General features: G+C 37.4%; 4 protein-coding genes across 6 annotated transcripts; 3 read left to right on the forward strand and 1 right to left on the reverse strand.

Annotated features, from left to right (window-relative positions):
- Positions 1-2,393: 2,393 nt before the first annotated feature.
- Positions 2,394-17,230, reverse strand: LOC123895688 (histone deacetylase 19-like). The gene is made up of 8 exons (XM_045946165.1): positions 16,925-17,230; positions 16,051-16,632; positions 14,199-14,639; positions 13,479-13,709; positions 11,290-11,360; positions 11,150-11,207; positions 2,825-2,893; positions 2,394-2,716 (listed from the first exon to the last, which is right to left on the reverse strand). Exons 2-8 carry the CDS (start codon positions 16,576-16,578, stop codon positions 2,633-2,635), a joined length of 1,482 nt encoding a protein of 493 aa, XP_045802121.1. The 5' UTR covers positions 16,579-16,632; positions 16,925-17,230; the 3' UTR covers positions 2,394-2,632.
- A 1,098-nt stretch (positions 17,231-18,328) lies between these two features.
- Positions 18,329-18,940, forward strand: LOC123899607 (protein MAIN-LIKE 2-like). Its single transcript, XM_045950780.1, has 3 exons — positions 18,329-18,382; positions 18,446-18,724; positions 18,830-18,940. Exons 1-3 carry the CDS (start codon positions 18,329-18,331, stop codon positions 18,938-18,940), a joined length of 444 nt encoding a protein of 147 aa, XP_045806736.1.
- A 6-nt stretch (positions 18,941-18,946) lies between these two features.
- LOC123899612 lies at positions 18,947-19,396 on the forward strand. The gene has a single exon (XM_045950787.1). The coding sequence runs from the start codon at positions 18,947-18,949 to the stop codon at positions 19,394-19,396; it is 450 nt and encodes a 149-aa protein (XP_045806743.1).
- A 3,696-nt stretch (positions 19,397-23,092) lies between these two features.
- LOC123898332 (monosaccharide-sensing protein 2) lies at positions 23,093-26,012 on the forward strand. 3 transcript variants are annotated; one of them, XM_045949262.1, is made up of 6 exons: positions 23,093-23,171; positions 23,260-23,826; positions 23,922-24,578; positions 24,609-24,850; positions 24,993-25,180; positions 25,279-25,739. In XM_045949262.1, exons 1-6 carry the CDS (start codon positions 23,093-23,095, stop codon positions 25,721-25,723), a joined length of 2,178 nt encoding a protein of 725 aa, XP_045805218.1. In that variant the 3' UTR covers positions 25,724-25,739. The 3 variants fall into 3 exon arrangements, with proteins under 3 accessions (XP_045805218.1, XP_045805216.1, XP_045805217.1); XM_045949260.1 differs by having other exon boundaries at positions 23,922-24,850; positions 25,279-26,012; XM_045949261.1 differs by having other exon boundaries at positions 23,922-24,850; positions 24,993-25,164; positions 25,287-25,739.

The raw sequence follows: 26,012 nt of genomic DNA on the forward strand, positions 1-26,012 counted from the left end.
GTCTTCATAAGGATAGTCATCGTTGCTTCCGTGGTCGTCAAAAGTGGGGTCCTTTGAGTTTCGTTTTTTGCCCTTGTGTCCGTCATTCACGTTGTTGCCGTTATTCTTGTTGCCTTGACCGTTCACGTTTCGATTGTCGTTTAGTCTCATGGGTTGAGTTCCGTTGTTGACATGACGGTTGTTACCATTCGTGTTTACGATGGCGTTGGCCTGGGTGTCGTGCTGGTCGGTTTGGCATAACTGAGAAGAGGTTTCATCTTGGAGGGTATTGTTGATGTTGTTTTGGACGTGGTTGTTTGGCATCGATCTGAGGAGTGGTTTGTCGGTTTTGCTCTATGTATGAGAGTCTCTCTGCTTGTTGTTGTAGTAAAGTTAACATTGTTGAGAAATTGTCATTTGTTTGTTGTTTCGGTGGGATCCGTCTTGGCGGATTTTGGGTATGAACCTCCGTTGGCTTAAAGAAGTAAATTATATTCCTACGCCATTGTGGCCAAATTTAAGTTTCAATTTTTTTACCTAGTTGCAACGTTTAACGTGCTCGTCGAGTAAAAACAATAAAAAACAGAACTGACAAGTCGGAATGCTACGAAATTTTGTACACCCGCTCTATGTATTTTTATAGTTATCTGTGCAAAAAATGGCGCATAAATTTTATTCCTATGCCGTTGTGGCCAAGTTTAAGTTTTGTTTACTAGTCACGACGTTGAACACGTTCATAGAGTAAAAACAATAAAAAAAAAAGGAACTGACAAGTTCGAATGCTACAAAATTTTGTAGACCCGCTCTATGTATTTTTATAGTACTCTATGCAAAAAATGGCACGTAAGTTATATTCCTACGCCGTTGTGGCCAAGTTTAAGTTTCAGTTTTTTTACTTAGTTGCGACGTTAAACGCAATCGTCCAGTAAAAACAATAAAAAAATGGCACTGACAAGCTAGAATACTACGAAATTTTGTGGACCCGCTCTAAGTATTTTATAGTTCTCTATGCAAACACATGGTGTGTAAATTCTATTCCTACGCCCGCTAAAGCAATTGTAGCAGCTCCGGCACCTATTGATTTTGCACCTTCTAACATCTCGAATTCAAAAGTGTTTTGCTCCAAGGGATCGTAGTTCAAATTCGTATAGTGATGACTTAATCGTAGCTAAGGTAAGCTTTTCTCCTGCTAGTAAGATCTTTAATCATCCAGAATCCTCGAATCGGTATTTGAGCTAGCCTTAAAGGAAGGAAATCTTTTTATAACCTGAAGTCTCTAATAAATAATAAAAGAAGGGCCAACACCGGTTGCAGAAACTTAAACTCACTTCCGAAAAAGTTACCGACCAGGGCCCTATTTTTGAATGAAAGAAAGGCTTTATGCGCCCTTCCATTTCCGTCAAATGGCCCGGCCCCCTGGTTCTTCCACTGTCCTGGCTCCCTTTCCTACTTATGCTATGCTCCCTCGGCACAGGCCCTACCACGCTTCGCGCCTGCGGCGTTTTCGCCAGACATCCTGAAACGGCTTAAGAGCGCCTCGCCTTGGTCGGCGAGAAGAAAGATAGAAAAAAAGAAGGTATGAAATCCTTAGCTCCACCACGTGAGATAGAGATAGGAAAAAGAGGGATTTTCGTAGTTTGTGTATCAGTCGAATAACCGCAATAATTGTCCAGAATAAAGTTTCAAGGATCGGTATCGAGATAGCAGCTCAAGGAATCCTCGACTTGCTTGCCTTTTCCGTTTAGGTGCCACCAGCAAGATCCAACTAAGGTAAGGAACTTCGTGTCGCGGCTACTCCACTCCGCCGCGATCTCAAGAATTGAACTTCGTAGTTTTTCTTTTTTTTGCCTTAAAAAATTCTGTTACTGTAGCCAAATTTCCATTTTTTATCATCATAAGAGAATCAAATGTAGGAGTATATATTTCAAATGCTAACCTCTTAAAAACCAGAGAGTATTTGAATTTTGAAAGTTGTTTATATATATATCATTAGTGAAATGATAAATAAAAAACAACAATATTCTATTCATAACTTGCAGACAAATAATAATAAATTGAAAAATGGTTTTCTCACTTAAACTGCTCAACAAAAGAACAAAAACCTATTCGTAAAAAGTTTTTTTTTTGTTTACCATTAATATTACATTAATATGTGCGAAGCATCACTTAAATCTCTTAAGCAAGGTCTCGAGTTCAAGCATTGTAGAGAAGAAAAAAACTGTGATTAAAAAAGACGACCCAAACCGAAGATGGTTAGACAGATTTCCTAATATCAGCAAAGTCATGTCGTGGATACTTTAAGATTTGAAAGAAGAAAAAATAAATTTTTCTTTTTCCATTTTTTTCAAATTTCTTTTATGAATTTTTCCACATTTATGTAACTTATTTGATAGACATAAACGGACACAGAAATATCAGTGCAAGAAAATATAACCCATTCAATAGCACATTATAACCTAATTATAACTTTTACTATTTCGGAACAAAATGTAATATCTAGGGTAAAAGAAACCACTTGTCATGTGATATTTAGCCTTAGGCATGTAAGCAATGATGACAATGGAAGTATGGAACCAAGCAACAGTCACGACTCAGTTATTTTGGTAAATGCCACATCACAATAAGATCATTGAATAAATAAACAATTCATCAATCACTCTCTGGCCAAATCATTCACAGTATTCTCTTCATCTTTCACAATATCTTCATCAACTGGCTGAGAACAAATATCTAAAGCCTGCAAGAACCAAATTCAATGCTTCAACGTTACAGCAACCACATTTCTAATAAAATGTAGTGATACATTTAATTTTTATGCATCTGTATTTTATGTCATGAAATTCACCTTCACGCTTGTTTCAACTACTGCAGTATCGGAAGCCCTCGAGTGCTCTCTAGTTCTTTTCAGGTCCTCCTGACATGGCAAGCCAGCATTATGAATTGTATCGTAAATTAATATAATAATTTTCAACAGAGGCACAAAGTATATTAGCAGTCTGAGGATTGCACATAACAATGTAATTCATAGAGTAATTGCTCATAAGCTGCTGCCAGAGCCTCTATAATTGTGTCTCCAGACTCTAATGTCAAAACAGTTCTCAAATAATACAATGTGTACACGGAAATCTCAACCCTGGGTTGAGATTTTCCCCCATCTTCGAGATCATTCCTTGACAGGAAGTAACACACTAGATACAATTTAATCAGTGTATTTGAATTATACCATTAACTCTACATGTGAATCTTGTTAACGTCAACCAATGATCAAAGGTTTAGATCTATTGGAACAATTTGGGCACAAACTAAAAAATGATTTAGTGTATGTTTGGTAACACAAATAAACTAGCTTATTATATTAGCTTATAAGCTTCTTTCATAAAATTAGAGGTGTTTGGTAACAAGTATTTTTCACTAGATTATAGCCTTTTTTCAGATGTTATTTCAAGTAGTGTTTGAGCTTATAGGTTATAGCTTTTTACCTTTCATTCCAATTTTAACCTTATTATTTTAATTTCTTTATTTTTTTTTAATAAAAAAACTACTCACTCACAAAAATAACTACCCAATCACATAAAATAACCATGTACTTTTATGTCATTTTATACTTACAACAGCTAAATTTACCAAACACTTTAATTGTATTTTACTAACTTTTCAGCTATCAGCTAGCTTAATTTTATCAGACACCCCCTTAGTCTTTTAATTCCATATATGTTGCTCTTCCTGCCCATGAGGTTATTGCAGACTCTTACTTCTCCACTTGTTTTGGCTCTACCTCTAACTCTAATCTTCCCATTCATAAAGGTATATTGTGCCTATTATCATACTTTGTCTTCGTTGTCTTTTATGGATATCCCTAACATTGCAAATGTTGTTGACACTTGACACTCCAATGGATCTAAATGCTAAACTTGTGCAAAATCAAGCATTCAACCTTCAGGTCCAGGAAGGTAAAAAGATTAGTTGGAAGATGGAATTATCCTATACACATTTGTGTAGATATCTTCAAACCAAATCTTTCCTTAGCGATTTGAGGAGTGACTAAAGGATCAATCAGCGAGAATGCAGGAAAATAGCAAAGATTGAGTACTATGCTGAAACTATCGAATGAAGAGGCGGCGAGGAAGGCTATGAAAGAGAAGTGTATAGAGAATAAGATAAGCAAGTACGTTGTTACTGACAATCCCAAAACCATTAAAGGTGTCTCTCGCTCCGAGTTTGAAGCTTTTGTAGTCAGCAAGACAACCGCCGCAGCTCGCCTGAAAGGCAAGAACATGTGGATTCAACTTTATCCCCCCTCCTTTTCTTTCCTTCCAATTAAGCATGGCAGGTGCTACATACATTAAGGGTGTCGTAGTAGGAAAGTATATTATGTCTGCTGTAAACTGTAGAGAATGATGGCCATCCAAACTTTTCATTCAACTAGGTGATGGTTTGGAGTTGTCTTTCATTGACAAAAAGCGATTTGATAGAGTTCACATGTGCAAAGATCCAACACTGTTTCCTATATTTGAGCTTGGTCTTGATACACTTTTTGAACCCATGACACAAGAGGAGGTTTCCGATGACAGATCTGGGTCAGAAGGTCATGTGACATGTGATCCATAATGGTATTGGTAATTTCTAAGAAGTTTATGCAATGTTTGAGCTTGAAGACTGTTGATATTTAATATTATTGTAAATATATTCTAGAGTATTCTTAGCATAGCATATTCCATAGTAATATTCCCTTGTAATTAATGCTCTTAGTATTATATAATGGAATGTCCGTGATGCTCAAATACACACGGTTTTCACCAATGCCTCTTGTGTTCTCTATTATTTTCTATTTCAACATGGTATCAGAGCCTCTCCAAGATCCGTTGGGCCACCCGATATCGGGTCACCTACCATTTATATCCGCGTACCAAGCCCAATAGCGCTGGACGCGAGGGGGTGTGTTAAGAAGTCCCACATCGGTTGAGAGATGGCCTGACTAAGTGTTTATAAACTAGAGGCAATCCTCACCTTACAAGCCGGTTTTGTGAGGATGAGTTAGGCCCAATACTCATTTCTAAGATGGTATCAGAGCCTATTAAGAGGCAACCCTACACCGTGCTTAACCGGGGGACCCACTGTCCTCCGTTGAAATTTTTTTTTCCGGCAAAACAGTTTGTCCCTTATTTGCTGCCGTGATTATTCCGGCAATTTTTCAGTCAATTTTCATCCCCTCCCGCCACTGCCACCACAGCCGCCGCCCATTCCGACGACTTTTCCGGCAAACAACCCCACCATCCGAATCGCAATCCCCGATCCGGCCTGTCCCCAAAACCGCGTCAGCAACCTCGCCGTCACGCGCTCACACGCGCCGTCTTTCTCACCGGCGCGTTCGCCCACGCGCCTCCGCCGTAACCGCGCGTGACAGCGCGTCCGGCCGCCGTTCAGGCCGCCGTTTGGATCGCCGGACTCGTCTCTTCGTTCTGGTTCCATATCCGATCTCAGTTTTCAGTTTTGATCGATCGAAATACGTGTTCCTTCACAAACAGCCCATATTTATACCGAAGTGCGTGGCGTTTACTACTTCTGGATTACAATGGCTGCTGATAAAACTTCTGATGGTTCCAAGAGTATTTTTACCAACTACGTTACATCTCCTCTCTCTACAGAGAAACTGAACGGTTCAAATTACGATAGTTGGGCCGCCGATATCAAATTATGGGTTACTGGGCAAGGTTACAAGGACCATCTCACTACAAAGTCCGATTCGATTGCTACAGCCGAGAAACCAAAATGGGAACAGATTGATGCTCAGTTGTGTAGTGTTACCAAATCGACACTTCACCCTGATATCAAACCGATCTTCCGTCCTCATATCACGTGTGAATCCGTTTGGAATCAGGCTAAGAAACTTTACACTAATGACACTCAGCGTCTTTATGGAGTTTGTCACAAATTGATGAATATCATTACTTCGAAAAAGATAGAAGGCTCTATGTCGACATATCTTGGTAATGTTCATTCTGCACTTCATGATTTTAATGAGCTTCTCCCTCCTGCTGCAAGCACTACAACTGAACAGGAGAAGGAACGTGACCAACGTAGCACCTTCTTCATGCTCCTTGCCCTTTATGGCTTACCAGAAGAGTACTCTGCCATTCGTGATCAGATTTTGGGTTCTGCAACTGTTCCGGATATGTCTACAGCAACTGCTATGCTTCTTCGAGTACCTGCCAAACATTCACTTGAGCCTACTATCACCCCTGCACCAGGTGATACTGCTGCCCTTGCATCATATGGAAATAACAAGAATCGATACCGAGGAGGGCCATCCAATTATAAACCACGTTCCAATTCTAAGTGTACGCATTGTAACCAAACTGGACATGATATTGATGATTGTTGGGTGTTGCATGGCAAACCTCCTCGACGTCGGGTTAATATGACTCACACTAATCAGTCTCGCATCATTCAGACCAAGCCTTCTTCCCAAGGCTCTACGGCAAGCTATGAAGATTTCCTCAGGTGGTGTCAGAGTAACCAGGACTCCGGTTCTACTGCTTCGGTTGCACACACTGGTAATTCATCTGTTTGCCTCTCTCAATCATCTCTCGGTCCTTGGGTTCTTGATTCTGGTGCGTCTGATCATGTTACCGGTAATAAAGGTCTTTTCTCTTCTCTCTCTACATCTGGTTTCTTACCCAGTATAACTTCTGCAAATGGTTCTCAAACTCAATCCCAAGGGATTGGTACTGTCCAAATTCTACCTTCAATTTCAGTTGACTCTGTTCTCTATGTACCTGGTTGTCCATTTAATCTACTTTCAGTCAATCGTCTAACTCGTTCTCTTGATTGTATCGTTACTTTCACTAATAATAATGTTACCTTGCAGGATCGAAGTTCGGGACGAACGATTGGCGTCGGATGTGAGTCTCAAGGCCTTTACTACCTATCTTTGTCTTCCAAAACATGCTCCGCCACAGATTCCTCACTTACCATTCATGCTCAGTTGGGACATCCAAGTCTTCCCAAACTTCAGAAGTTGGTGCCAAGTTTATCTAAGTTGTCTAGTTTACATTGTGAGTCATGTCAGTTAGGGAAACACACTCGTAGTAACTTTCCCGATCGAGTCAATAAACGGGCTTCGTCCCCTTTTGCTTTAGTTCACTCCGATGTTTGGGGTCCATCTCGTACCATGTCTACTTTACAATCAAAATATTTTGTTACTTTTATTGATGATTTTTCTCGTTGTACCTGGATATTTTTAATGAAAAATAGATCCGAGTTATTTTCTATCTTTGAGCAGTTTTATCAAGAAATCAAAACTCAATTTGGTGTGTCTATTCGTACTTTAAGAAGTGATAACGCTAGTGAATATTTGTCACATCAATTTCAAAATTTTATGGTTTCAAATGGTATTCTCCACCAAACATCATGTCCTCATACACCTCAACAAAATGGGGTGGCAGAACGCAAAAATCGGCATCTCATTGAAACCACACGGACCCTACTTCTTCATGGTAATGTTCCATTTCGCTTTTGGGGGGATGCTGTCTTAACGGCATGTTACCTCATAAATCGCATGCCATCTTCTGTCCTTGATGGCAATATCCCTCATTCTGTTCTTTTTCCCAATTCCCATCTTCACCCGCTGCCTCCTCGTGTCTTCGGGTCCACATGTTTTGTTCACAATCTCTCCCCTGGACTCGACAAACTGTCCGCCCGATCACTAAAGTGCGTCTTTCTTGGTTATCATCGGTCACAAAAAGGTTATCGTTGTTATTCTCCTACATTACAACGATACCTCGTATCGGCCGATGTTACCTTCTTTGAGTCTGTCCCATACTTTGAGCCAAATACCATGACTCATGAACCCCTTCAAGAAATTAATCTTGAACCCATCCAAGAAGTTACCATTGTTCCTCTTGAGCCTTGTCCATCTGTTCCACCAGATACACCTCTGGTTGACCCTCCAGCTTCGAAACCACTACAAACATATCAGCGTCGTCCACGACCCTCTGTTGTACCTATTCCAGAGGCTGTTGAAGACTCACCGCCAACGCCATCGCCGTCACCGGATCCGGTCCCGCAACCTGAGCCTAGTCTGCCCCCTGTAATCCGTAAAGGTAATCGTTCAACACGTAACCCGTCTCCACACTATATAGATTTGTGTTACAGTCGTCTTTCCCCTTTACATTACACTTGCTTGTCATCTTTGTCGTCTGTTTCTATTCCTAAATCCACAGGTGAAGCATTATCCCACCCTGAGTGGAGGCAAGCAATGATTGACGAGATGTGTGCTCTCCAAAGCAGTGGTACTTGGGAACTGGTTCCTCTACCCCCTGGAAAGTCTTTGGTAGGTTGTCGTTGGATATATACGGTGAAGGTTGGCCCGGATGGTAAGATTGATCGATTTAAGGCTCGCTTAGTGGCCAAAGGCTATACTCAGATTTTTGGGTTGGATTATAGCGACACTTTTTCACCTGTAGCCAAAATGGCCTCAGTTAGACTTTTTCTCTCCATTGCAGCCATTCAGCATTGGCCTCTCCATCAGCTTGACATTAAAAATGCATTTTTACATGGCGATCTTGAAGAGGAAGTGTATATGGAGCAACCACCTGGGTTTGTTGCTCAGGGGGAGTCATCTAATATGGTTTGTAGGTTACACAGGTCTCTTTATGGTCTTAAACAGTCTCCTCGAGCTTGGTTTGGCAGATTCAGTACTGTAGTCCAACAATTTGGCATGATTCGTAGTGAAGCTGACCATTCTGTTTTTTATCGTCACTCTGTTGAAGGATGCATTTATCTGATTGTTTATGTAGATGATATTGTCATAACTGGTAGTGATCAGCAGGGAATACTTCAGTTAAAACAATATCTCTCGAATCAGTTTCAGACTAAAGACCTTGGTAAACTCCGGTATTTTTTGGGCATTGAGGTAGCTCAATCTAAGGATGGTATTGTGATCTCACAACGAAAATATGCTATGGATATCCTTGAAGAAACAGGTTTATTGAATGCAAAGCCTGTTGATACTCCTATGGATCCAAATGTCAAGCTTCTACCTAATCAGGGGGAGCCTCTATCAGATTCAGGGAGATATAAGAGATTGGTTGGAAAATTGAATTATCTCACAGTCACTCGTCCAGACATTTCATTTGCAGTCAGTGTTGTAAGTCAGTTCTTAAATTCTCCTTGCCAAGAACACATGGATGTTGTAATCCGGATTCTGAAATACATCAAAGGTGCTCCAGGAAAAGGTCTCATTTATGAAGATAGAGGTCATACTCAGATAGTTGGTTACTCAGATGCTGATTGGGCAGGCTCACCCATTGATAGACGATCAACTTCTGGGTATTGTGTACTTGTTGGAGGAAACTTGATATCTTGGAAGAGTAAGAAACAAAATGTAGTAGCAAGATCAAGTGCCGAGGCAGAATATAGAGCCATGGCACTAGTAACATGTGAGCTGATTTGGTTGAAACAGTTACTCAAAGAACTTCAATTTCAAAATGTTAGACCAATGACACTTATCTGTGATAATCAGGCTGCACTGCACATTGCCTCAAACCCAGTTTTTCATGAGAGGACCAAACATATTGAGATAGACTGTCATTTTGTCAGAGAGAAGATCGAATCAGGCGACATTGTCACGAGCTTTGTCAATTCTAATGATCAATTGGCAGATGTCTTTACAAAATCACTGCGAGGTCCTAGAATCAACTACATATGTGGCAAGCTTGGTGCATTTGACTTATATGCTCCAGCTTGAGGGGGAGTGTTGATATTTAATATTATTGTAAATATATTCTAGAGTATTCTTAGCATAGCATATTCCATAGTAATATTCCCTTGTAATTAATGCTCTTAGTATTATATAATGGAATGTCCGTGATGCTCAAATACACACGGTTTTCACCAATGCCTCTTGTGTTCTCTATTATTTTCTATTTCAACAAAGACTATTAGGTTTTTATATTGGGCCAAACTCATACTTAGAAAACCGACTTCTAAGGTGAGGGTGCGTCTCTTTATAAATCTTATCAGGGCTTATCTCTTTTCTATGCGGGACTTCGGTTTTTCCCAATACAACCCCCTTATGCCCAGCAACTTATAAGGTGAGGGTGTCTCTCTTTATAAATCTTATCAGGCCATATCTCTTTTCTATGTGGGACTTCAGTTTTTCCCAATACAACCCCCTCATGACCAGCACTATTGGGTTTGGTGTGTGTATATACATGGTAAGGTCAAACTAGGGCTTTAGGTCAAAAAAATTGGGACAAAAATGCCACAAAAAGTAAATTTAGTTATAAATATATATAACATGACAAATTCATCATAGATGTTTGCGAAGCTCAGTTGGTCAATATGAATGCCTCACATACTCCTTGACCTTGGTTCAATCAAACTTTGGAAATTGGAATTAGCCAAATTTGATTTACTTTTTAATTCTTACAATACCGTATCAGGTTTTGATATTGGGCCTAATTTATTCTTACAATACCAGCTTGTAAGGCAAGAGGTGTCTCACTTTATAAACAATTAACAGGCCTTATATCTTTTCTATGGGGGACTTGGGTTGTTCTCAATAGACAAGCTCAAGGTTGAGGACGGGAGTGATGATATGGATAAAGATTTGGACTATTTCATCTTTTTAAAGTTAGAAGCCATAAATGCATTTTTGCAAAACATTATGCTCATCAGTCATAGAGTTTGAGAAGGATTCTCATTATCTGTAACCTTTAAAATGACAGACTGCTATCGAGGGGAGTATTTGCGAAGGAAGGATATTAGTATTTCTTCTCTCTTCTGACAGGGCTTTCCCCTTTCCCTTCTCTCTAACAGTAATTGTAAAAGATTAAAAAATGAACAAAATTAAATGGGACTGAGCACAGCAAAAAAATTATGTGGGGTTTTGATATTAATAGGCCAGATGAATTTCCTACAGGATAATGATTAATTTATTTGAAGAGTTCACCGACAAAGGAACGTACTATTGATTTGTTAATCGATAAATACGTATGATTGTAACATTAAAGTAACCAAGAGTATATCAAATTTAATTCTAAATATTTGTCTGAAAATGTTGTTAAGGCCAGTAGATTTATATACAATTCCTAAGAACACAAATCATATATTCTACAAATATTAGACTCTTTAGTAATAAAATACTTCAAAAGATAAATACGCATACCAGATCATTGAGCTGAGGTTCAACAATTTCTCTCTTTACTTTGCTTGGGAGAATATCGCTGATAAATGAGGTAAAGGACACAGTGATCATATGATACATAATTATAAGTAAATTTAGTATACAGTTATAAAGTAAAATACCGTTCAACATCAACATCCATCTCAGAGTCTGGATCCCAATGCTCGTCTCTATCATCATGATCTTCAACTTCCTGGAGAATTGCGAATAGGGAACGAGTTCAAACAGGATGGTGAAAGTCATAAAATAGTAAGGAAAAGTTAGGGAAAATCGCAGTATAAATACCAATGTTTTTAAAAACGGACCAACCAGTTGAACCGTGAACCAGGAATGAGTCTGGTCCAGTTAGGCCTTGAAAACCGCTGGCCAGATAAACCACTAAAAAACAGTTGAAACCAGATGAAAATTGGACGAACCGTTAAACCGGTACCGCTTTTAGAAAACCACTTGGTAAAAAAAAAAATCACAGAATTATTTTCGCAAGAAACTTATCAATCGCCGAGGAAAAAGCAGACCGGAGGGAGGAGAGGGAGGAGAAGGAGATGAAGCAGTTTGGAGGGAGAGAAAATGATAGAGAAGTGGGCTTAGATGTGGAAATGAACACAAAGCCCAAAGTGTGGAGAGTAAGAAAATCAAAGGCCGTGCTGAGGTGGCAGTAGGTGCAACAGATTGAGCGAAAGAAAGGGGAATATGCATTATGTAAGGAAAGGGGAGTGAGGGGAGGATTTTCCAGAAAGTTGTTAGAAGTTTGTTAGGAAGAGAGCTCTAGATTCTCTGTAGGAGCATATGGCTCTCGGCAGCTTTGAAATTTCAATTCCTACCTGAGTTTATGATACCCTCAATAATACAATTCCTTTATCCATTCATTTGTGTTATTCCTTTTTGTGATTATCATGTTTTCTATTAGAAAAGGATAGATAGATTCACATCTTTGTATATTTGTTGGTAGCAGAAGCTCCCCCAAACCAGTTCCACCCTTGAAAGATGGACTCCACATCTTGATCTTACTATTTGTAAGTTGTAACCTTGATTTCTTAGATATTAAACAAAAAGGACACGAATTGAAGTAGGAAGGCTGTGTGTGTGAGTCAAACATAAACCTCATAGCCACATAAGCTGCTAACATCACCTTCTGTCTCTTATGTTTCAGGGTTTCTTTAATTTTGGGCTTGTGAAAGTGTGAGCCTTATTGGGCCTCTTTTTCATTTTGCTAGTTATTATTGGGCTTAGTGAAAAAATAGCTTTTTTTGTGAACATATTTATTTTTAATAATTTATCTATTTATTAATAATCCGGTTCAACCACAGTTGAACTGTGACCCGAAGCTCTCACTGGTTTGTTCTCCGGTCTGGTTTTTAAAACATTGGTAAATACCATTCGGTTCTATTTAATTTGGTTCCTATCATATAATTCTAGGATCAAGGTGGGACCAAAGGAGAGTTAGTGATGTGTCGAGTAGTGTAGAAGAAAAAGTGGGGTATTCCATTAAGGGGATTAAGGAGTAAGGAAGGTGAGGGAAGAGCAGTTAGTCGCATTACACCTGAGTATAGGACTATTGACACAGAATTATTCTCTGAAGGAGTCGTTAGCTTTGGTTTAGAGATGTTTTTTTTTGTAAAGTATTCAAGTAGCTCCTACTGCATCGGATACAACAACAACCAAGCATTATCCCACTAAGTGGGGTCGACTGCATATATCAGACGATGCCATAATGTTCTATCATATACCATATTTCTATCCAACTCATTAATCACTAGATCTTTATTAATAGTTTCTCTTTTGCATCGGATACAGTTAAAATAAAAATTCTTTTTTCAATCCCTATATGTGGTTAGCTTAAACATAAGTGCTTTCTAAAAGAAATTCTGAGGGCCAGTTTGCTTTGCAAACATATTCTGTTATTATTTCTCCATTTCACTTTTAAGTAAAAAATGCTATTCTGTTTTGTTTTCCTGTATTCAAATATTTTTATAAGAATCAATGAAAACTAAAGTTATTTTGAACACCTTTCTTTTGGGCTTAGTCCCTCCATTTAATCAACAAACAAAAAAAGTGATTAAGAAAACAGGAAACAAAGAAAATAAGAACAGAACGTATTTGCACAAAATAGGCTCTTATCTTTTGCTGAAAACAAGCATGTGTGAAATAAACATAACAATTGGTGGGTGGGGGAAGCTCAACTAGTTTGAACAAAGAGTTAAAGGAATTGGAGAACCCGCGCTCAAACTTTTGTGAAGGAGAAAAATTAATCACTAACTTTGGCCGTTTCGAAAAAAAAAAGAACTGGGAAAAAAATAGTTAAATAATTTACCTCTCCGAGATCAGAATCAGGAGGCCTTTCCTGAAATTGAACGCTGGGAGCATGCTGAAGCTTTGAAAGATTCTCAAGTAGCTTGGATCGGATATTATCAAGTAAATGTCGAGTATTTTTGTTTTCCATGTTACTTGGGGCAACATGAAGGGTATAATCTGGACCGAAATATTCATAATACTCATGCTCTGGCATTTTGTCATCAACTTCTATTCCAAGAGCAACCCCTGTCTGCCTTAACAAATAACACATAAAATTTTATGTACTTGGATGAAAGTCTATACAGAAGAATAACTTAATTATAAACAAGTATTAGAAAACGATGAACAAACTGAGAAGTGAGATATAATTACATGACAAGTCACATTGCATATTGAGAGGCTTTAATAATATCTCAGTTTATATTTTATAATCCAAGACTAGTAAAAGGAAACAATGAGTGACTTCTTGAACATCATTACTTGTTTTACATAATGAGTTACTTCATGTTCAGCATTTTTTATAATTAACACAAAAGATGTAGAAAATGTTGAAATTTCATTATTATAATTTCACTAGATATAGTACATCCCAATAGGGGACGTCCATACTTGTTCAATTTATCTCTCTCAACTTGGATTCTTTTGGCACCCTGACTCAGGTGTCTGGTAACCCTATAAATAGACCAAGCTAGCTTATATTAGTGACCTCACATTAAATAAATGACAAACAATGTTTTACCTCATAGCACCAACAGCGAGCAACATTCCGAATGGTGTAGCCGCCGCCACCTAGTAGCAAGAGTGGAACATTGAATGATCTCATGTATCTGACACACTCTGCATGACCCCTAATTGAAAGATTAAAACATCCCAACCTGTCTCCAGATAAAGAGTCTGCACCACACTGGAGAACTACTGCACCGGGCCTAAAGACTTCCATTACTTTGCCGATTAAAGGTTTGAACAACAAATGATAACTCTCATCATCAATGCCGTCGTCAAGTGGGACATTAAGAGAGTAGTATTTTCCCTTTCCATATCCAATATCACGCAAATCGCCGGTACCAGGAAAATAATCACCAAATTTATGGAAAGAAACAGTCATGACTCTGTCAGTAGTGTAGAAAGCTTCCTCTACACCATCTCCATGGTGGATATCGATGTCCACATACAGAACACGCTGCAACAAATGTAACACTAGCATTTTAAAAAAATGAACTGAAACAACGGTATGCAAACACACTTGAGAAGTTCAAAACATTAACACTTTCACCACCCAAATCAACTTTCTACGGTTTATGCACTCTTGATGTTTCTGAACATTCCAGTGACTAAAGCTCAAGCTTTAGCACCTAGATGAGCATAAAGTATAGGATTCTACCAATTGGTGCAACAACATTGATTTGGTTTTGAGCAAAATCATCGAGCGATAAAGACTAATATGCCATTATCGAGTAATTTTTTAATCCATAATAAACCTCATAAATGGTTTTTGGCTTGTTGTATGTGTGCTACATAACTAAATGCAACTCATTTTCACTACTGCTCAAAAAACAGGCTTAACTAGATGTCCCGTTCTTCGGAAAATATAAAATTGTACAATTAACACGATAAAACAACAATCCTCTAATTATTTTATATCTATTGAATATGAGTAGGCAGTTCTGTAGTCACATATGTCGGTCACTGATTGAACAAACAAAATCATTGTAGAGAAATACAAATAGGTGTCCATTCTTTCTTTTTTAAATAGTATGGTACCAAATTGAGGCAACACTTTTAATGGTTAAATTCCAATTGCTTTATGAGTTGAAACTAAATAGTTTGGTAGCTTCTCTTTCGTTTCTCTGTCAAAGTATGTTTTCTCTATAAGCAATAAATTTAGTTCAAAACTTACATGCATGCAACTACCTAAACATAGAAGCAGTGTGGTTAAATTCCCACCATAGCGTGGAGGATTCTAGGAGGTGAGCAGTGTGGATGGTTCTTCATGTAGGGCCATGGCAGCCACCATTCACAGGGCACCATAGGCACCGATGGCAGCCATGGAAGAAATATCCACCAAAAATATTATTTTAAAAAAACATGACCATGAAAAGTTAGGCCAATGGGTGGAAAACCCTAAAAGAAAGCTGCAGCATCACATTTGCAGCACATCTGTTCAATGTTCTTGCTCAGTTGTACTGTACACTCTCATTCATCTCTTTGTTCATTATGAGAAGTCAAATGCATTAATGCTAACCTGAATAATGTTAGTGTGGTAAAAGATACTAACAATGACTTCATGTTGTAATTGATCATAGACAATGAAAGGAGTTTTCAATAAAAGTAACATTTTTGGAGAACTTTAAGTGGTTTGTGTTTTCATTAAATTTAGCCTTGCCCCTGTGAATGAGTTTCCAGAAGGATCTAATAGAGAATAATATCAAAGAGAGAAAGACTCTTTTATTCTCGTATATAGCATGCAAATCTGAGCTACACTTCCTCGTTATTAACTTATCCACTTACCAAAAATCAATCCCACAAAATGAATATCGCTCTGAAGTATGAAGAAAAAATTAAACCAAAAGGAATTTTGCAGATAGACAAACCTCGTGCTGTTTAAGAAGTTCTAAGATTGCAAGGACTATATCATTAACGTAGCAAAATCCAGAGGCCTCACACTTTTTGGCATGATGCAGCCCACCAGCCCAGTTGACAGCAATGTCACATTGATCATGATTCAACTTGACAGCACCACCAACTGAACCTCCGGCATAAGTTTGACAGAAAGAGTATAGACCATCAAAGACAGGACAATCTTCACCAACATTAAAGCGTTTGAGTTGTCTCATATGATCCTGTTGTGTTTCAGGGGTTATGCTTCGAAGAAATGCAACATAATCATCAGCATGAAAACGGCAAAGGTCCCTGTCTCTAGCAGGAAAAGGCTTGTGAACCTGCATGTGCTGAAGCAAGCCATAGTGGGCAAGAAGGGCATGTGTCATCCGGATACGATGTGGCTTCATGGGATGACCTTGCCCATAATAATAATTACCAACATCTGGATCATAGAAATAGCATACTTTTCTCTTTACCCCATCAGGTGCAGACGGAAGAGAATTGCCACTGACATCCATACTCACTCTGCAGTCTTTCTATTTGTCAAGGTTGAATCATACTGATAAAATTACCTTGAAAACAAGAAACTGTTTAGAAAGAGTGAAATGACCAACCAAAATACCTAAGAAATCACTCACACTGAATACAAAAAAAAAAAAAAAACAAACCCTAACAAAATGTATACAAATCCTATCAATCAGTCAAATGTAGTGGCCTATATAAAATAATAAAACAAGAGAAAAGATCGACCAAAATACCGATTGCTAAACTACTGAACTGATGAGATAATAAAGTAATAACAAATATAAAACATAATAGGAATGGATTTCATAACTCAATTATAAAAAATGGAAAGAACAGTACTGTTTTCGCAAAGTTTCCTGCGCCCAACTACTACCACGAAACAAACAATCCAGAATGAGAGAAGCACTTCCTCTGCGAACGCTCTCTCGTAGTTGCAGCTGCTTCCTTGTAGGTGTTTCTGTAAATCTGGTTTCTTCTTTACTTTTCTTTTTTAGCGAAAGGGGTTAAAACTGCAAACACAATAATGATGACCTATTCTCTCTCTCCAACTTATGTAAGCAAAGTATTGATTGAAAAATAGATGTATTTAGTTTAAAATATAGATCAAATACATCATTTTTCGATGAATCTTAAAACAGCTATGTTTACTTACATATGAGGCCGGAGTATGGGTGTCAAAATAGATGGATTTGGATTGAATTGTTAATGGATGGATCAAAGTAATCCATTAACAAATTTCTACTAAATTATCCATCCAATCCATCTACTAAATTATTTTTATTTTTTAATAGCATATTTATTTATTAATTAAATAGATTATTTCTTATTTTTAAAACAAATTTTTTTTCTTTTATTTAATGAAATGGTGTAAAAAGTAAAAGAACCCAAAGACAAATATTATTTTGAACAATTTAATTTCTATGCACCCTCAGTACAAAGTTATTTTACACACGCGTCAAATAATATACGGACACATCATGTATGATAATTAAAAACACATGATGTGTCACATTCATTAAATGATGTGGCAACACATTATTGGATGTATGTGTAAAAAATCTTACCACCGACAGTGCACAACAATTAAACTCTATTTTGAAAAGCCCAAATCTCCATTTTTTCCCCTTTTTGGTAAGTCCAACCCAAACACAGATTATTTTTTTTAAATAAAAAAGCAGGTATGGCTGTCAAGAAAAAAAAATTAATAAATGATAAATTCATGTGGTGGTGGGTGGCCGGTCAATGTCGGACCACCGACGATCCACGGCGGAGCTCCGGCGATCAGTGGCAGCGGACGGCGGTGATGCCGGATTTTCCAGTGGAGCTGCAGTGGCTGGTGCGGCGAAGCTCCGGCGTTGACCGGTCACGCCGGTGTTGACCACCACCATTGTATTTTAATATATTTAATTAAAATATTAAATTATAAAATTTTATTTTAAATATTTATATTAATTTTAAAAATGGATTTTATTTGAAGAAAAAAAACTAGATTTTTTAATTTTTTTCCTTTTTTTTTATTTATTTATTTTGACTAATTTGTTTCTTTTTTTTTCTTTACAGTAATTTTTTATTATATTGAGACCAACTTTTGTTGAGAGCTAGCATGGGGAGACCAACACCTTCCATATGCCAAATGGGGAGATGATAGTCACGCTGGATGACGTGTCTTGTCTTCTGCATCTCCCTATTCAGGGACGATTGTTGGATCATACATGTATCCCAACAAAGGCCGAAGGTATTAAGATGAGGATGGAATACCTAGGGTCAACTGAAATTAATGTTAAGAAAGAGGTTAAGGTCACCAAATGAGCACATGCGAGGTTTCTTTATCTGAGGAGATTAATTAGAGACTATGTGAAGGTTGTGAATCGAGCTGAGACCGACGGAAACAAAAATACATTTGAGAGGTACAGGGGCTACTTATTGAGAGGGTTCCTGCTATTATTGGTCGGTACCACCATCTTCTCCGACAAGGCCAAGAACTATGTGGACCTCACATACCTAAAGTTCTTCATTGATTTAGATCGGATTGACAGCTATTCATGGGGAACTGCTGCACCGGCATTCCTATACTGGGAGTTAACAAACGCAGTTGTCCCCGACTACAAATATGTGGCTGGGTATATGGCACTGTTGCAGGTAACCTTTACGCTATTTACATTACGTGCTTACAAATTTTTTAACCTTTATTTAAACTTTTATAAACTTTATGTAAATACTGTATTTCTTTTTTTTTTTTTTCAGGCTTGGGTCTACGACCACTTTAAGGACATTGGCGGTGCAAAGTCGAAGAGCTATGTGGAGGAAATGCCCCGTGCTTGCAAATATGATCTGACAAAAGGGCAGACAAATTAGTTGGAAATGCGGAAGATGATGGATCGGTTGCTTCCGCATGACACCACATGGACTCCGTACGAAGACCACCGGGATGTTTGGTCATTTGAGGATATCGCTTTGTACTCCGGCTGGATTAGGTGTGGACCTATCAGGGTGAGCTATCTGCCTGAGCGTGTGTTACGGCAATTTGGGTACATCCAGACCATTCTGTGCCATATGTACGCCGCTGCTAATCCATTGACCACAGTGGCACAGATTGATCAGCACTGGCTCCAGCACATGGATCGTGTCCTGACTCCCGGCATGCTTGGTAGCTGTGCTGCCCGTCCTTCAGACACTGCTGCTGGATACATCAGATGGTACTACGATTCTCATCCGCACATCATACCATTCCCTGGTGGTTACCGTGTTCTGTTGCCTGAGTCGGAGGTTGTTGTTGTTGTTGTTGATGTTTCTGAGAGTAGTCAGCGTTAGTTGTTCAACTTGTTTTGGTTATGTAATATTAAGACATGTTTATTTTAATGTTTTTAAGAATTTCGATAACTTACTTTTGGGATTTCTACTTTTGGTTATGTAATTAATCATTTTTCTTTAAATTTCGATAACTTTGAAACTTCGGTCAAAATTAAAACTTTCAAACTATTTTATAAAGCACTTGTGGGATATAATGTGAGATTTAAATTTAATGGGATCCAATTTGGAATTTTTTATGAGTGGTATGAATATTTAAAAAATATAGTTGAGTTGTTTATATAATTGGGAAGCCTAAATTAATATAAAAAGTAAATAGGACCAATTTAAAGAACATAAGTAGGTATAATGGACCACCCACAACCTATTGATCCTCTCAAGTCTCAATGCTTCGTCCGACCCTATTTTCATTTTTCCTCATTCTTCACTGGTGAGGGGTGGTTTTAGGTCATTTTTGGCCTAAAATCACCCCATCAACATCTTTCTTTCTTCGTTTTTAATTTAAATAAGTGATTTTCACATATATTAGGTCTTTTCGTTTCTTTCTTTTGTTGGAATTTCGTCATCTGCGTATGGTGTTGGGTTGTTGGTTGTCATTGGTACGGTGTTTGATTTTTCGTCTTGTTGTGGTGTTCGTTTGATTCATATTGAAATATCAACTTCAATCAGTTGAAGATTCAATCAATGATTTGTGCATCATTGTTGCAGATCCGGAAGCATGAACATTCCGGTGACTTTAAGGTTATCGTATTATTTGTAGGCATTTTTGCCATTGTATGCTATTAACATGGATGATGTGAGTTTGTTCGCATATTCATCTTTTTTGTTTTTAGCGATGTTAAATTTGTATTTGCATCTAATATACTTTATCGATTATTGGAATGAACGAATATCGTTTTTTTTATTAAAAAAAAATGTATAATGGATATTGATGCTCTAATTGCATAAATTTAGTATAATATATAATATAGATGTCTTATGTGAATTTGTTGTAAATTGAATAACAATGAATACCAAGTTTTATCTCGCAGAGCAAATTCACATATGACATCTATAGATTCTTGCCTTGCTATGATTCACTTATATGAACACAATTTATTTAGCAGATATTTATTTCAATTGACAAACTCTGGATAATTATTATTACTTTAATGTTAAAATACTATTTTAAATGGAAAATGTAAACCGTAGGGGTGTTTATGTGTGTGGGTCAATCCGCGAATCCAATCCAAACCAACCAATTATTTACCCGAACCCATTCATTTGCGGGTAGACTCCGGCCCAACCCACCATACCGACAAGCAATCGGTTCGAGTATTTGATTTGAGTTTTTGAACCCGCCTACCTGTGTACCCAACCCGATCATGAAAATGATGTATTTTTTGAAAATTTCCTAATTGTTTAGTTTATTAAGTGTTACGATTAAGGATGAATTTTTATTTGAACTTAAATGAGGGTGTTTTATTTAATTTAAGTGTTAGAAATGCATCACAATTGTGTTAAATTGTACTATAGTGGGTTTTTTTAGAAGATTTTAAAAAAGTGTATTCTATCAAAAAAACATTTTTAATTTTATGAGCAACACGCGAACCCAACCCGACCCAATCCATTAATAACCGGGTTGGTTAGTTCGGATATGACGGTGAAAGTGCGGGTTTGACGATGAACTCAACCCATTGAATATTGAACGGATTGAGTAACGAATTAGACCAAATCCGACCCAACCCGCATACACGCCTAGTTAAATGTTGCTTACGAGGTATTACTAGTTAGATATATTAATAAAGAAATTTTATCTTAAAATTTGTTCATTTAATATCTAAAAAACATAAAAAAGTTGTCTTTTTAACAATATGTCTATCTTTAATTTTATTTTTTAGCATGTTTAACAAATTCTACGGGAACACTGTTTAGCATGACCATAATCTCACAAAGAAATCATCATATGATTAATTAAGACCAATAAAATAAAAAGAATGCAATAAATGTTTTAATAAAATGTTAGAGAAACAAAGTAAAACTTATACATTTATACTCGTAAAATGATACTCCATCGTCCTAAAATATAAGCAAAAGTTAGTCAACAAAAAGGAATATATTTGGTCCAAATCTTTAACCAAATACATGAAATTTCTTTGATTCACTTTTGCTTATATTTTGGGGCTGAGTATTTAATTATCAAGACTAATGATTTAAAATTAATGGTTAACCATGCTTAAAAGTTTAGAATTTCTAAACGTTTAGAATGAAAGCTTTATTACCAAAATGAATTTCTCATGAACAATAAGTTTTTGTTGAAAACAGATCTATACTTGATAATAATGTGATGGTAGCGTCAGAAATTTTACATCATAGTGCAAGACGAGAGGAAGAGTAGGAGAGGTGGCTTTATTGTGGGATATAGAGTCAACTGGAGTTATGTGAAAAACATGATCAGGAGAATGGGTTATCATGAGAAAATCATATGAATTTGGTCCATTGGATGGGAGTGTGTATGGAGACTGTGCGGTATCATGTGCAAGTTAATGGAGAGGATGTTGGTTTGCATTCATCGGGTAGAGGACTTCGATAAGGGGATCATTTATCTCCTTACCTTTTCATATATATATATATATATATATATATATATATATATATATATATATATATATATATATATATATATATATATATATATATATATATATCTGTGTGTGTGTGTGTGGAGGGGTCTCTCAATATTATTGAAATGATTAGATTCTTGTGGAGAAATTCATGGGGTCAAAGTGTGTCGGGGAGCACCACCACTAACACACCTATTATTTGCAGGGCTGAAGAAAGAGAAGCCACGGTGTTGATGGATGCCCTTATAAAAATATGAGGAAGCACTAGGTCAAGCAATCAACATGCAAAAATCAGAGATTTTTTCCGGCAAGAACGCTTCATATGATACAAAAGAAAATATACAATTTTTTTTTCAAGTGATAGAAAGCATGAGATTGCCACAACATCATGTAATTTGTTGTATGTTTCTGCTCTATTAGGGGTGTTTTTGGCTTCCTATATGAAAATTAATTTGTTTTACTATTTTTATGGAAGCCTTAAATGTGTTGTCTTAATGATTGTTTTACATGTTTGTTTCATACATAATATAACAGAATTCCGCAATGGGTGAGAGAGCAATAAGGAGCAAGTGTCCACTAGCGAGGCTCTATTGCAAAAAAACAGGGAGCTACATTTTATTTCCTTACTTGTTTTGCTACTTTTCAACCCGACAAATAGGATCGCTTACTCGTCTAGTTTCCTATACGCCTTTCATTGTCTTAGCACTGCATGCATGCACTCTAGTATTATTATTATTATTACTACATTTTTATTTTTATTATCAATATATATTTTTATAAGAAAGAAGAAAGCATAAAATAACCAAAAAAGAAGGAAGGAGCTCACCCTCATGATCTCATCATCCTTCCTACACAAGTTCCAATGATTGAGTGATCCATGTCTTTTTCTACATCAGAAATTACTATTGACGCTCAAAACCTAGTTGTCGTGTCAATTAGGTATGCAAATGGAATATTTGGATTGGATTTTTGCTCTCTATTTGTGATTCATATTCAACATAGTTAAGATATAGGACCCTAAATGTGTATGTTATTACAACGACCTTATAATTTGTTCTTTTAGGCTAGCTGATTGATTGCGAAACTATTTGAAACAATGAGTGGAGCTGTTATCGTTGCTGTTGCCGCTGCTATTGGAAATTTATTGCAAGGATGGGATAATGCAACTATTGCAGGTTTGTAATGTTTCCCTCTAAATTTGATGTATTCAAATCGGCTGATCATCTTACCAGGTTTCTTTCTTTATTTTGTGTACGTACGTAGGGTCTATTTTATACATAAAGAGGGAATTTCAATTAGAAAGTGAACCCACAGTTGAAGGTCTAATTGTAGCTATGTCACTTATTGGAGCCACCGTGGTTACTACATGCTCTGGAGCCCTATCAGACTTGTTTGGACGACGCCCTATGCTGATTATCTCTTCCCTCCTTTATTTTGTTAGTTCTCTTGTCATGTTTTGGTCACCAAATGTTTATATACTACTATTTGCAAGACTTTTAGATGGCTTGGGAATTGGTTTGGCAGTTACCTTGGTACCTCTTTATATATCTGAGATAGCTCCTCCTGAGATTAGGGGATCACTTAATACACTTCCACAATTCACTGGTTCTGCTGGTATGTTTTTATCTTACTGTATGGTGTTTGGGATGTCACTAACCAAGACACCAAGCTGGAGACTCATGTTGGGTATTCTTTCAATCCCCTCTCTTATTTATTTTGCACTAACACTATTGTTATTGCCGGAGTCTCCAAGATGGCTTGTTAGTAAAGGTCGAATGCTTGAGGCTAAACAAGTTTTACAAGGCCTTCGTGGATGCGAAGATGTTGCTGGTTAGTTTTGTTTTTTATTAATTAATTTATGATTTTGTACATGCATATATGCATGGTTTTGATTATAATAATTGTCTTTGAGCATGCATAAATAGGTGAGATGGCTTTACTGGTTGAGGGTCTTGGAGTCGGGGGTGATACATCCATAGAAGAGTACATGATAGGTCCAGCTAATGAATTAGCTGATGAAGAGGATCCATCTATAAGTAAAGATCATGTAAAATTGTATGGGACTGAACATGGCCAATCTTGGGTTGCTAGACCTGTCACCGGACAAAGTTCTGTTGGCCTTATATCTAGGAAAGGAAGCATGGCAAATCCGAGTGGTCTAGTGGACCCTTTGGTGACCTTATTTGGTAGTGTCCACGAGAAGGTCCCGGAAACAAGAATGGGAAGCACTCTTTTTCCACACTTTGGAAGCATGTTCAGTATTGGCGGAAATAATCAACCAAGAAATGAAGATTGGGATGAAGAAAGCCTTGCTAGAGAGGGTGATGACTATATTTCTGATGCTGCTGCCGGTGATTCTGATGACAATTTGCACAGTCCATTAATTTCACGTCAAACAACTAGTATGGATAAGGACATGCCTCCTCCTGCTGCCCAAGGCAGTCTTTCAAACATAAGACAGAGTAGTCTTTTACAAGCTGGGAATGCTACAGGAGAACCTGTTGGGAGTACTGGAATTGGTGGTGGTTGGCAGTTAGCTTGGAAATGGTCTGAACAAGAGGGCCCAGATGGAAAGAAGGAAGGTGGTTTCAAGAGAATATATTTACACCAAGAAGGTGGTTCTGGATCTAGACGCGGATCTGTTGTTTCACTTGGTGGTGGTGGTGGTGTTGATATGCCAACAAATAATGGTGAGGCTGTACAAGCTGCTGCTCTTGTGAATCAACATCCAGTTGGACCCATTATGGTTCATCCATCTGAAACAGCTGCAAAAGGGCCAAGTTGGAATGATCTTTTTGAACCGGGGGTGAAGCATGCATTGTTTGTAGGGGTGGGACTTCAAATTCTTCAGCAGGTAATAAATAAATAAAAAAGGTTTGTAGTGTCGATCTATCTACAATGTTTTTTGTTTCAAATTTTAACCAATATTTGATGCTAATTAACTATATTACTAACTAAACCAACATTTATCGATCTACTCTTTGAATCAAATGCAGTTTTCTGGTATAAATGGAGTCCTCTACTATACACCACAAATTCTAGAACAGGCAGGTGTTGGTTTTCTTCTTTCAAACTTGGGTCTTAGTTCTACTTCATCATCTTTTCTAATCAGTGCAGTGACAACCTTGTTGATGCTTCCTAGTATAGCTATTGCCATGAGACTCATGGATATTTCTGGTAGAAGGTATTCATCTCCCCTCTACCATTTTCTTATTAATATTGGTAAGAAATATTTGTTTGTTGGATTATAATTTGCTTAGTCTATTTTTAAAATTATTGCAGGACCTTACTACTCACTACAATCCCTATCTTGATAGTATCTCTTATCATATTAGTCCTAGGGAGTCTTGTGGATTTGGGCAGTACTGCAAATGCATCAATCTCAACCACTAGTGTTATTGTCTATTTCTGTTTCTTTGTCATGGGATTTGGGCCAATTCCCAATATACTTTGTGCTGAGATCTTCCCAACCCGAGTTCGTGGTCTCTGCATTGCCATATGTGCTCTTACATTTTGGATATGCGACATCATTGTCACCTATTCACTCCCAGTTATGTTGAATTCTATGGGTCTTGGTGGTGTTTTTGGTTTGTATGCAATTGTGTGTTTCATAGCTTGGGTGTTTGTCTTCTTGAAAGTTCCAGAAACCAAAGGCATGCCACTTGAAGTGATCATTGAGTTCTTCTCCGTTGGAGCAAAACAAGTTGACGCTACTAAAAACAATTAATTGAAGGGTATGGCAAATTGAAAAAAAAATTATGGTACCTTTCAATTGTTTTCAATCTATAATTTTGTTTAATTTTTTTCTCTCTTTTTGATTTATCTTTGCTGTTAATCTATCTTTTTGGTGGGTTGAGATTGAAGCATGAAACTCTGTTTATGTAAAAAAAAAAAAGGTTAATTTTTCTAGTTCATTTATGGGAATATAGTTATTATTATTATTCAAAGGTGAAATTGTTATATGATCTGATTTTATTGAGGTGAATTGACCTGCTTCATTTACAGAATAGATAACA

Source organism: Trifolium pratense, linkage group LG7, assembly GCF_020283565.1.
Source record: "Trifolium pratense cultivar HEN17-A07 linkage group LG7, ARS_RC_1.1, whole genome shotgun sequence".
Lineage (NCBI taxonomy): Eukaryota > Viridiplantae > Streptophyta > Magnoliopsida > Fabales > Fabaceae > Trifolium > Trifolium pratense.

Excerpts from the sequence above, each read along its gene's own strand:
- LOC123895688 (XM_045946165.1), bottom strand. The coding sequence starts at position 16,578 with ATGGATGTCAGTGGCAATTCTCTTCCGTCTGCACCTGATGGGGTAAAG. Across the intron at positions 14,640-16,050 it reads AACTTCTTAAACAGCACGAG|CGTGTTCTGTATGTGGACAT; the intron begins GTTTGTCTATCT and ends CATTTGTTGCAG. Across the intron at positions 11,361-13,478 it reads CTGATTCTGATCTCGGAGAG|GAAGTTGAAGATCATGATGA; the intron begins GTAAATTATTTA and ends GCAATTCTCCAG.
- LOC123899607 (XM_045950780.1), top strand. The coding sequence starts at position 18,329 with ATGAGGATGGAATACCTAGGGTCAACTGAAATTAATGTTAAGAAAGAG. Across the intron at positions 18,383-18,445 it reads ATGTTAAGAAAGAGGTTAAG|GTTGTGAATCGAGCTGAGAC; the intron begins GTCACCAAATGA and ends GACTATGTGAAG. Across the intron at positions 18,725-18,829 it reads GGTATATGGCACTGTTGCAG|GCTTGGGTCTACGACCACTT; the intron begins GTAACCTTTACG and ends TTTTTTTTTCAG.
- LOC123899612 (XM_045950787.1), top strand. The coding sequence starts at position 18,947 with ATGCGGAAGATGATGGATCGGTTGCTTCCGCATGACACCACATGGACT.
- LOC123898332 (XM_045949260.1), top strand. The coding sequence starts at position 23,093 with ATGAGTGGAGCTGTTATCGTTGCTGTTGCCGCTGCTATTGGAAATTTA. Across the intron at positions 23,172-23,259 it reads GGATAATGCAACTATTGCAG|GGTCTATTTTATACATAAAG; the intron begins GTTTGTAATGTT and ends GTACGTACGTAG. Across the intron at positions 24,851-24,992 it reads GACTTCAAATTCTTCAGCAG|TTTTCTGGTATAAATGGAGT; the intron begins GTAATAAATAAA and ends AATCAAATGCAG.